This window comes from Hetaerina americana, unplaced genomic scaffold (assembly GCF_022747635.1).
Source record: "Hetaerina americana unplaced genomic scaffold, ioHetAmer1.1.p SCAF_8, whole genome shotgun sequence".
Taxonomy (NCBI): domain Eukaryota; kingdom Metazoa; phylum Arthropoda; class Insecta; order Odonata; family Calopterygidae; genus Hetaerina; species Hetaerina americana.
In genome coordinates this window covers 85266867-85279596 of record NW_027287427.1, presented here as the reverse complement: position 1 = coordinate 85279596, position 12730 = coordinate 85266867, and the positions used below count along the sequence as shown (strand labels likewise).

At 38.6% G+C, this 12730-nt stretch overlaps 1 protein-coding gene across 1 annotated transcript in view; it reads right to left on the bottom strand.

The window, feature by feature from the left end:
* The window catches only part of rdgC (retinal degeneration C), a 512344-nt gene that overhangs the window by 263443 nt on the left and 236171 nt on the right, over nucleotides 1-12730 (bottom strand). Inside the window, exon 6 of the mRNA XM_071596539.1 lies at nucleotides 8493-8660. Within this exon, the coding sequence (XP_071452640.1) occupies nucleotides 8493-8660 (168 nt within the window). The remainder of the gene's footprint in view (nucleotides 1-8492; nucleotides 8661-12730) is intronic.

Below are 12730 nucleotides of genomic sequence, written 5' to 3'. Positions count from 1 at the left end.
AGCATGACTTGAAAACTTATCGAAAAAATGTAACTTTCCAACTTTTCTCATCTAATCTTGCGACGCAATTTCCATCAGCCACTTTATACAGAAAGGCATCATAGCAAGCGATCCATTAAGGTCGAGCGAATAACGTTTCAACGTAGATTAAGCGACCTTAACTTCATTTCTACGCATGAGATTGAAGGAAAATTTGACACACGACGTATTTCGATAACAGAGATGGCCAGATGCTTCCCTTCACCAAGCTGGAGGAAGAAAAGGAGAGCGGATAAGGATTTAAAATCGAAAACATTACAATATTATTGAAAGAGCGGATTATATTCAACGTCGTATCCTGGTATGTATACTAAAGAGCTCTTTGAAGGGAAAAAAAGTTGCCTACTCTCCACGGGGCTCGGCAGAATTTGAACCGTTTACAGTTCGCGACATTTTCCAAATAGCAATGAACAGGTAAGTTGATGAGCACTAGAATTACTCGTATCTGCTTACGTGAGAATGAAAATATGTCTGTACTATCATTCATTTAAAAGAGGACTCAAAACTTCGAAGATACTACTCGCGAAAATAAAACCCTGAAATAATTTTTCTACACATTTGAAGGGTCCCGATGTAAAGTAATATGCCGATATTCAAGTAGAAAAAGAATTCAAAACAAAAAGAGTGTATAACCAGAAGGAATTCAACCCTCATTGCCATAAAATATGAAAATAAATATTTGTTTCTCAAATTCTCAGCAAACAGCAAATGTATGCAGTATATTATTATGCAATGCAGCTAATCGCATTTCAACTTCAGAAGATATATAGTATATATATATATATATAATTTTTATTATTTTATTATTATTAGGTAATCTACCGGTTGAGGTAGGCTTTTGGATGGATATAATTACTAATAAAATAATTTGTGACCCCTAGCACAGAAAAACATCCCGCTCTACATCAGGTCCCTCTTCAGCTCTGTGTACTTTCTTCCTCCCTTCATCCCGTCCAACATCCCTATCCTGTTCCTTCCCTTCCTCGTTTGCCTAACATTCTCCCCCCAATTGCAGTCTTAAACACCCCGCTGCAGGTCAATACCACCTTCACCCTGCCTGCCTACTTTTCCTGCCTCCATAGGATTTCTCCCAACGAACCCCACTTCTGCGCCCACCATACCAAGTACTTCCTCATTTGTTTTCTTCTCTGTCCATTTCACCTCCATTCTTCTCCAAACCCTCATTTCAAAAGCCTCCAGTCTACGTCTATCCTCCTGCTTCAATGACCACGTTTCCGCGCCGTACATAGCTACGCTCCATATCAAAGTTTTTACGAGTCTTTTCTTAACATCCTTACTCGAAGTCCCCGTCATCAACTCCCTCCTCCTTGTGAAAGCCTCTTTGCCTAGCGCAATTCTTCTCCTTACGTCCCTACTACTTTGACCGTGTTGGTCCAAAACACTACCGAGATACGTAAACTGTTCTACCTGCTCTAGTTTTTGCCCTCCTATTTTAATGTTTAGCTTAGTCTTTTTCTTTCAAGAGAATCGCATAACCTTTGTTTTATCAATATTGATTCTCATCCCATACCTGTCGCACTAAATTTCCATGTCACTAAGCAATGCTTGCAACCCCTATGTTGACTGACAAACTAAGGCTTGGTCATCAGCGAACCTGACTGATTTTACGAATTCCCCGCCCCCTCCAGTTCCACCTCCAGTTCTTCCCATGCCTCTTTAATCATTTCCTTTGCGTACAGGTTGAACAGCAACGGTGATAATGGGCAACCCTGCCTTACACCTCTTCCTAACACTGCCCATCTGGACTCCCCGTTCCCCACCCGCACCTGAGCAGTCTGAGATATGTACAGGTTACGGATTAGCCTCCTTTCCATCCAATCTATTCTTATTTTCTGCAGAATACTCATTAGCTTTTCCCAATTCACTCTATCAAACGCTTTTTCTAAATCAACGAAACAGGCAAATACCTCCTGGCTGTATTGTATATTCCTCTCGATAAATAACCTCATTACTGCAATGGCATCACGCGTTCCTCTCCCCTTCCTAAACCCAAAATGGTCATCCTCTAAGTAATCATTTGCCCTACTCTCTATCCTTTTGTTTATGATCCTGAGAACAACTTTAGCTGCGTGGGATATCAAACTTATTGTCTTCATATCAAACAAAGTCTTCCGGCCAGATTCCTTCTTCATAGATACTACTAATCAGCCCATATAGCCTCTTCCTCCCACATTTTTCTAAACATTTCAATAGTTCCGCAGGAATGTTATCCATCCCCACGGCTTTATTTGGCTTCACCTCCTTTCTATCTCCTCGCCGAGTATGCCAGAACCTAAGCTATCTTTCTCTACGTCATGTTCCTAGTCTACTATATGTCTAACTTTGTTGGTCCAAGTTCTTTACTATACAGTTCTTCTATATATTCCTTCCATCTCTCTTGGATCTTTCCTGTGTCAACTATTACCTTACCCGCCTTATCTCTAACTGTTAGCATATATCTCCCTTTCTTACTTCCCGATGAAGATTTAACTTTGCTGCACAGCGCACCAATTTCACCCTTCCTCCGCAGACTTTCCATATCCTCGCACTGCGTATTCCACCATGTTCCTTTGGCTTTATTTGTCGCCCGCCTCAATTTATTGTTTAATTCTCTGTACTTTATTTTGCCTAACTCTGTATTTACATTCTTCCATTTTCGCCGCTCATCCATCTTTGTAATCATCTCATCTGTGATCCATGGTTTCCTAGTCCTTTTAGCGTTAACGGTTCCAATAGTGTCTTTTGCGGCTTTAGACAACCCTTTCTTGAAACTTTCCCATTTTTATTCGATAGTACTTAGCTCTTTACCATCCTCCATGATTTCCTCTACCGCCTGTTTGTATTCCTTCCTTTTCAAACCATTTAATGCTTCTACATTCCATTTTCTAACTCGCCGCCCCTGCCTTATCTTTTTGAAACGGACGCTACATTTCATAACAACTAAATTGTGGTCAGAGTCCGCATCCGCTGCCGGGAAACTGTGCGAATTTACCACACTGTTCCTAAACCTGTGTCTAACAAGAATATAATCTAGCTGATACCTTTCTGAGTCACCTGGCATTTTCCATGTAAACCTACGTCTTTTGTGGTGTCTAAACCAAGCGTTGGTGATGACTAACCCCGTCTCCTGCAGAACTCAACTGCTTTCTCCCCGCGGTCATTCCTCGTGCCTAAACCGTAGTCCCCGACCTCATCGCCTTCATCTCTTCCTTCGCCTACCGTCGCATTCCAATCCCCCATCACTATCAAATGTTTCCCTGCAGGAACACACTCGATTATGTCCTCTAACTAATCGTACATTCTATGGACCTCTTCTACCTTGTGGTTGCTCGGTGGCATGTATACCTGAATCATAACCAAGTTCGTCGGTTCTGCTTTTATCTCTACTAGTAATAATCTATCCGTTACCTGCTCTATGTTGAGTACGCATCTTCCGACCTCTTTATTTAATACAATGGCAACCACTCGTTGGCTCTCGTCCCCGCCGCTGTATATTATTCTATACTCATCACTCCAGTAATCCCCGCTATCCTTCCATCTCACCTGGCATAGACCTAGTTGCCAGGGCTCAAAATCTCTGTATAGTCCATCATGTTAATCTTGGGAATGATAATTTTAGGTGGTTTCCCGTTGCCTTCCACAATAGTGTTTTTAATGTGACACCATCACTTACTGGCCGCCCCACTGGGGTCAGACACCATTGCAGCCGCCTCACTGAGGAACAGACGCTGCGTGGACTACCTTTAGTCTGGCTCCTAACCTTCGACCTATTTGGCATTGCTGACCCTACCAGAAGCAATTATTATTACTCCCGCCAGCACAGCTCTAGCGGTCATCGGAACGTACAAGCCCTTCAACCACGTTAAGGTTGTAGTCCGGGGAGGGATGTATATATATAAGTATTCATATATATATTAATGTATATACATATATATGTATATATTTATTTATTCATTCAGTGCAAATTGAGAAGAAATTGACTTGCGCAGCCCCGTGATAGCAGCAGAAACGAGAAAAGACTTCAATTTCATTTTCTTATAAGCTGTGAAAAATTAAAAAAAAAATAAATACAAAATCAATGCATTTTTCAAATCCTAGTTTTAGGCACCGTTATTTTAAATAAACCGCTCATAAGTCTTCATTTACTTTCTAATATAAATCACGCTGATATTTTGAACATACACATTTGATATCAAACTTTTATCGTATCGTAAAACCTATGGGACAGAATCAGTGATTTTTTGTCGCCGGCAATGTTTCTCTTATTATTTATAATGTAATTTCACACAAATATGTTACACATGTGAATTTATACTGCTTTCAGAACCAATTATATTTTTACACGAAACATGTTGATTTTTGGGAAAATAAAAAAGTAAATCACATAAAAATAGAAATAATAAATGCGAAGGCTTCGTATCAGTACCGAGTAAAATTAATACTACCGTTAAAACTTATTAAATAAATATGTACGTTATCTGCAAATTTTTCTTTTCGCAAATACATAAGGTATTCGTTGAAACAGTAAAAGTTGAAACGGTGAACCTTGGAAACCTTTAACATCGCCAATTCTTACTTAAGAACGACCTATTTCTCTAACATTTAGAAATATGGAACTGAATATATTTTATGATAACTATTACAATAATTGAAAATGCCGAATTGCGAAACAGAGTACGAAAACAAACAGTTACCATTTGAAAAGTTTACCTTAGCCGTCTTAACACACCTATCACCAGAACACCCCATAAAACATCCATTTGTTAACATGAGTGTTTTTGCTATGCTTTAACTATACGTATGTATATTAAAACCTGTTTTTCTAAAGACCATGTGATCCAGTTGCCTGTAATTGATATAGAGGATTGCACTTTTTTAAGGCTCTTGGAAAAACAAGAAAAAAATGCAAGGGACAAAATATGCTACAGATTTTAATTAAGACATGGCGAAAATGTTCTCATTATTGTGCGCATATTTATAAGTTTCTTAAGGTGGTGGTAAGGGTTAAAGCAGGAAAAATAGCGGGGGTGTGATGAAGGACCTAGGTGAATTGTGCAAAAGAACACAAAAAGCAGGGATATAGGGTTCGACAAAGGGTTCAAGAGGGGAGGGTATTATGGGGGATATTGAGGGTGGGGGGCGCGGGCGGAAGACCCGCCAGGGTGAATTAATCGCCCGAGTGAAAGAAACGGGCATGGAGGAAATTTATCTTGGCTAAGAGACAGGGGAGAAGAAAGGAGAAGGAGGGGCCCCTGGTTTCTACTGCCCTTTCGGAAAAATGCCGAGGGAGTAGAGGGAACGAGTCCCAAGACAAAAAGTGCTGACGTTGAAATGAAGGGCATCCTGCTGTGCACTTTAGTATACAGCCCTTGTGCCCATTCACAAAAAAGAGGCCATGCACTCGAGCTGCTGCGAATGGACCGAGAAGTGAGTTTTTCATTAATTAACGGTACGATGGTGTAGTCCGACCCGTCTACTCAATATTAATGTCTAAAAATAAGTAGGTACATATCAGGAAATTTCCCTCAATTTTTATTTAATATTCATAAAAATGGAAAAAGAAGATATAGGGTTAGACGCGTCCATGAAGTTAGACTCAAGTATAACTCCACAAATATGTGATGGTTAATGCTTTTCGACGCCTGAAGAAGCTGTTGATGCATTCAAATACCATGTTTTGGAGGTACCTCAATCGGAGTGGAAAAAGTGTCACGAAAATTGATTCGAGCGCATGCAAAAGTGTAATGAGTATCATGGAGAATACTTATAATAACAATAAAGTCATTTTTATCAATAAATTCCTGTCTTTTCATTATTACGCTGCATTTCTTTGTACCGATTGACACAAGGAACTTTTTGAGCTTTTGTCAATTTATGCAGGAACAAACGCAAACAATTTTTTTCTCAGCAAAATGTCCATGCAATATCTTATTGATGCTTGTCATACTGATCCCCAAGTATAACTCAATCTCAAGATAAGTCACATGACGATCTTCCTTTACTATTTATTGCACAGCATCAATGTTTTCTGGAGCAACAACTGATTTTGGACGACCTTCACAACTTTTGCCGGTGAGCGAACGGCGGCAATGATGAGCCAGCGTGATACCAGCATTTCACAGTGGCAAAGGATGGGGCTTCTCTGCCAAAATTGGAAGAAAGTTGATCGGCGAATTTCTGTCTTGATAACTCACGTTGAAAGCCACAAAAAATTATCGCACGAAAGTGTTCACGATTTAATTCCATTTTTTCGCTGAGACAAAATTCTTGAGTCACTGTAAACAACACAATTTTTAAAAAAAGTTAGCGTTAAAAGGGTCAACATTTCAGATGGCGCCTGAAGCACTTGGTGTTGTCAAGGTTCAAAATATAAATAGCAGCCCTCGTATAATGGCATCCCCTATTTGGTTCTCGTCCTCTTCCCCATATAATACTCTACAACTCTCATTCCAGGAATCCCCGCTATCCTTCCATCTCACCCCGCATTGACTTAATATATCTATTAATCTTGTTCGATCTCTTGCTTTATATTCTTTAATGTTTCCCTTCTCAGCTATCTAACTAATAAGGAGTAACTTATCTTCGTAGCATGATGCATCTCTTTCTCAAGTCTGTCTATCAGCCACTCCGAAAGGGAGAGACGTGAAGAACGCGTTCAGTCATTGAGTAATGCTCAAGTCAAAGCATCGACTACATGTGCGAAAATTTGAGATTGGATAAAATTTTACAAGAAAAAATAAAAGAGGGAGCTTGAGAGTTTATTATTATTCATTGAAGTACTAAGGGTCATATGCAGTCACATACAGTCTTTGCAAAACGTAGGAAACATTTAAAAAGGTCTGCCCGATCGAGTGGATGGTTTCAAAACTATTGATTATCTCCGTCCTTAGCCTTTATTCCACTATTATTTATATGATTGAATGCATTTAGCGCGACACATAAAGCATTTAAAAAGGAGTCAGCTCTCAAGTAATATATTTTCCCTTTTTGCTGTTCGATTATTTCACCCAGGTGGAATGAACAAGCAAAATGGAGGTCAAAACAATTGGGAAAATTTCCCTCCTCAACGCTTACCTTCAGCTTAACTCACTGTCGCAAGCAAATTCTCCTCAGACTGAATGAACAGAGAGGACCGACAGGAAGTTAGTGTCAAACGATCGATGGATTTTTACCTAGAGAGTTGAGGCAAGAGCGAATTCAGATGATATTACTACGATTCTCCGAAGAAATGTAATTTGCCTTCAAAAATTTTGTAAAGGTGTTCATTACCAGTCCTTTACACAAAGATACATTTTATTTCAATCAAACTTCTCTATTCTTTGCAGCTGGTTTCCATATTTCCTCCATTTAATGCCTGATCACATCCTCCTCCCACGAAGAGCAAAATCTTCATGGGCGTTCAAAAAGGAAATAAGTTAATCGGCTTTCGACTTTTTGGAAAAGAATTCAGAGATATTTAAGCGTCGGCAGCTGAAACTTAACTCATGCAATTGCTAATTTACAATTCCATAAAAATCAAAAAGCGTTCAAAATAAACAATGTCGAGCTCACTGAGATCATGGGGTGACTTATGGAAAAAAGACAAGCCAGAAAGAAGAAAGAAATGACACCGCAATTGCTGACATGCTCAGTATCCTTATCATCCCGAAAAATACAACGCATTCAGATTATATTCAAACAGATACTAGTTGTTGCTTTGGGTCGATGAACGAAACAACTAGGACCTATGTATGTATCTAATAGAACTCGAACAAACCTTTCCGTGAATTCCAAAACTCCTCTCCCCCTTATTGTTATTATTATTGCTCAACCTGAGTGTTGCTGGCCTACTCTTTTCCATTATTTTTTTTAATTTTAGTTACTAATTCTATCCGCTGTGAATTTCAAGTAATAAACGTCAAAATGTGATCTGAAGTGGCTCAATCAGAAATTAATACAGTCGCATTCTATAAATGCAGTAACATAAAGGAAAGGGTTTCTGAGAATTTGCGTCAGGAAGCGTATCTTACAAGAATTGAATTATTTCAATATTTATTACTTGACCTCGCAAATGTTCGGTCTATTAATGTATCACTTGAAATCAAGAATTTATATATTCAACCATCGCCAAATGTAAAACTTTCACGAATTTCATACGGTTTAGCGATCACAAATCGGCGTTACATCTACTGAAATATTAGAAACAAAAATGTGGATTGATTTATCAATATTTACCTACATGAGTCCCAAAGACACCATCTCTACCAAAAACTAGACATTTTTAACTAAATAAAACTATGAGAAAAACAAATAAATTATTTTGTTTGCAAATATTTATCAATTAATTGGGCTACACATTTTTTTCATGTAACTTATAAAACTATTGATGCACGTAATATTATTCGGCAGATCAGGGATAGACTCGGGATGAAGTGAGAACGAGAGAGCAGTTGCATGTACTATTGATTAATTACCTTGTGCAGCACGATGAGTAGATCGTCCAGCTTGCCGTGGATGTCACCGCAGATAGTCACCTGGCGTGAGAGCGCCGTGGACGCCGGGTTGAGGTTGGGCAGGCCCTTGAGGCGGGCCGTCGCCTCTCGCACTATGGACGCCACGTAGCGGGGGTGCAGCGGGGCAACCTGCGGATCATTCAGAGTTAGCCCTCACGTGATTATGACGTTCCGACAAGGGTGCGCTTCAAGGTGGGGGTGAGGGCGGATGTCCCACAACCTACAATCGCGACGCCAGACCACGGCTTTTGGGAGAGTAGTCATGCCTCGAGCAATTGTTTAAGCACCCTTGGTGACATATATTTCAGGACTCTTGTGTCGCAGTACTTTCAGGTTCATAACTGAAGTCTGACAGGATGACGATATTGACAACAAACCTTACTTTAAGTAATATCACTATACAAACCTAAAAGCTAAAACAAACTTAATTTCACTAAATGCACTTTTAGAAGTTTCACGAAAAGCTGATAACTAATTTTCTACAACAATCCTCTTCTGCAAAAGAGATAAAAAATTATTTTAAATTATTTTGAACATTTATTTCTACCAGCAAAATTGTTCTACAAGCCGATTATGTATCAGGTCAATGGCAGCCATTAATTTATGTAATATATTCTCTTTCAATGGGTTAATGATCTCTCATATTTTACCAGCAGAGTCAGGCCAATATGATGTAATGAAAAAATGAAATGTGCACGACTAGTTCATGATGTGCAAACTTTTCAATGAATCTTTCCTTTGACATTAACTCTCAATCAGTTTTAGTATGAGGTAAAATTCATCACGTCACTGCAATACAAATGTATTGAAGAACTTCATATTTTCCTCTGGCAAAACTAAAAATTAACATATCCCATTTAATGGCTTTATTAAAAATTAATGAAGGTATAGCCTCAGGAATAGTTACTCTAAAAAAATTTATTATATTTGGGTTGGCCAGAAAAAAAGCAAAAAGATAGGTCTCTATAAAAGCGACTTTGGAGTAATTATCATGATATTTTCCATCCTGCATAATAATTACATCATAATTAAATAATCAATCAATTTCTTAAATTAGTTCCTGTCATACTCAGAAATACAACATCCGCTACAAACTTTGGAATAATCATTCACCCGAACAAAGTAATACAAGCCATGCAAAGGAGTGACTACGTATATTCAAAATCACTGAGTTTCATTCGTTCAGTAAGAAAATATTTTGAAGAAAATCAGGAAAAATGCCAGTAATTTTTTTTATTGGTATTTTGGCGGCTAAGGTATGTTTTTGATAAAAACAGCCAATGCAACAGTAGTGCCTACCACCGTTGATACATTTCCTTGCCTCTCCTAAAAAACACCAACAGAAATACGACGCAAGCCGTTCTTCAATTTCGCACATCCCCTTTCTCACTTCATTCCTTCCTATCCTATTGCTGCCAGATTTCCGCAGTGTAATCGCTAATTAAATTTATATTCAACGCCAGAAAAACTTGCTCTATTAACCTTACTTGTCAGACAGTAAGTTCATTTACACACAATCATAATCATACCGAACTACAATAAGAAAAATTGTGTGAAGATTAGGATCTATGCTTGATAATAGATATCAACATATGCACACATTAAAAATTAACTAGTAATTACATACAAATATTGATTCGTAGGATTAGCCAATTACTATAAATACACATAGATATCAAAGTTATTCTCCTCATAAACCTCCCCTTGTCCGACCAGTTTTGCCCAAAACATTTCCAAGGGGCGTAATGTTAATGATAAAATGCTCTACTTTTTGAGCCCCTGCTTGATTGTCAACCAAGCTTTCCCCTTTCAGGAAAACCGCATAATCTTTGTTTTATTTCTTTCATTCTAACCCCTTATGTATCGAACTCATCTTTTCAATGCGTTCGGCGATGCCTCCCTTATCTAACTGGCAAACTCAAGTTTGATCATTTGCAAACATATCTGATTTCAGAAATTCTCCACCCACTTTATATTTAAGTTCACCTTCTTCCCATGCCTCGGGATAGACATTGGAGCCACCGACGAAAATGGAAGTTTCAACTTCACTGAAAAATAATTCAAAAAGACGTTTTTAGACAAGAGTTTTCACGTAAAACCTTGACATTGAGTGACGCCGTTCATTAAATAGATGTGTCCTAAATAAAATGGCATCCCGTGACCAAATTCACACCCGTGTTGATAGTTCCGTTTCTCACATAAGAATTTGACCTTTTATTTACTCTGACATACTACACATAATTCCTTTCTCAACGGTCATCACAGAGACAAAAGTTAATTCAACGTGATTATTCCCGAGATAAAAGTTAACACGATTCACGTTTTCAATCAAATCTCCACCTAAATTCGTGATAAAAACCATAATTAGTCATATATTCGATGTTTTCAGGCTTAACTTCGTAGAAATCCATCATCAATGAATTTAAAAAGAAAAATTTATCTTTCCACCAAAATTTTCATTATTTTTTACCTGAGGAAAACGCCGGTGCGTTGGAACAAGTCGTATCTATTAACAATTTTGTGGAAAGATACATTATTTTTTTACTTCAGGGAGAACTGGATTAAAACAGGTCTACATATAAAATCATGACTTCAAAGTTGCATGCACCGCATATTCCGCGACCACATAAGGATTAAATGTGTTTCTATGAAATTAACCTTCCGCTGAGAATGGAAGCATTTAAAATCTTCTTTCACCCATGTTAATTATGCTGTTAAGGTCTATTAAGAATTCCCCTTTCCCAAATTTTACTTCTCGAAGTGTGATATCTACCTTCAGCTTCTCTTTTCCACAAACGAATATTTTCGTTTTCTTCTCGTGGATGCTCATTCGAGGGCTGCCCAGAAAATAACCTCCGTTTTCGTGTTACGTGAGAAATAGTAGAGATAGCCGAGTGGTAATTGTATCGGCGAACACAGTACGCCTCGAACGGCAGCGGATGGAATATCGCGCCGCTTATCATTTGTTTACAATAGCAAGTGAAAATGAGCAATACAACTGAAATTCCCGACAATTGTGAAGTCCGTTCGATGATAAGGTTTTCACTGATAAAAAACCTCAATGTTGCCGGCATTCATCGGGAATTTTGTGCTCTGTACTGACCAAATGTGATGAGTGAAAGAGTTGAGTGCGTCAGAGTTGACGTTCGTTTTAAAGTGAACACAAATGGCCAGGATGATGACAGAAGTGGCCGTCCATCTGCCCTGGTGAACAATGAACTGCAACTGAGAATAGATGAAAAATATCGTGAACACCGGTTTTTTACGACACCTGATATCTTTAGAAAGTTTTCTATACATTTCTTCGGCACTGCTGCAGTGGAAACACGACTGAGAAGTTAGGCTACTACATGTTTTGTGCTCGTCATGACGGGGAACTTCTAGATGCCGACGTAGGCTGGCTGCGATCTCAGGTGGCAGAATTTTATTCTAAAGGAATTTGAAAACTAACTCAGAGATATGGCAATTGTTTAAATCCAAATGTTTGACGAATGTGTATAAAATAGCAGAAGCAGGTAGTTTCGAGATGAAAATAATGAATGTTCTGAATGTATTCAAGAGTATGTTTATAGCATAAGAGAGGTTACTTTCTGGACAGCTCTCGTATTATATTCCCAGGGTACATATACTTAGTTTATTACAATAAGAGCTCCTTCCGTTTGCTTGATCAACCCTTTTTTGCCACTGTTATTCCATCCTCGAAAGGAAGCACATCTTTGCTACTCCCACTGACTCCCCTTGAATTTCCTGATTCTTGCTCTTCTAATTACACGTTGAATGGGTGAAAGGTTGGATTCGGGAATTTTGATTCTTTATTTTGGATCCATGTTTTCATCATTTAGTCATTATATTATTCAACTAATTCTTGTAGAGATTATGGATTACGCTTCCGTCGTTTTACTCAATATTAAGCTCTTTTTATATACTTTTCAGTAGATATGCCTGGAAAATTGTCAATCAGAGAAAATGTCTCTTTTATGAGTTTGAACGCGGTAGCTTGGAGACAAACTCGCCTTAATGAGCATCGGGGATCGGACCCACCGCTCAAGTTTAAAGGAAACGTAAAAGGTTGACACGGATGAGAATTAAAAGACAGGAGGGGCAAAAATCATGCTGGAATCCATAATGAAATCGCCTGGGTGACAGGTGGGCGTCGGAATTCGAAATTCCCTAATGAGACTACAATTTAAGGGCTCTCG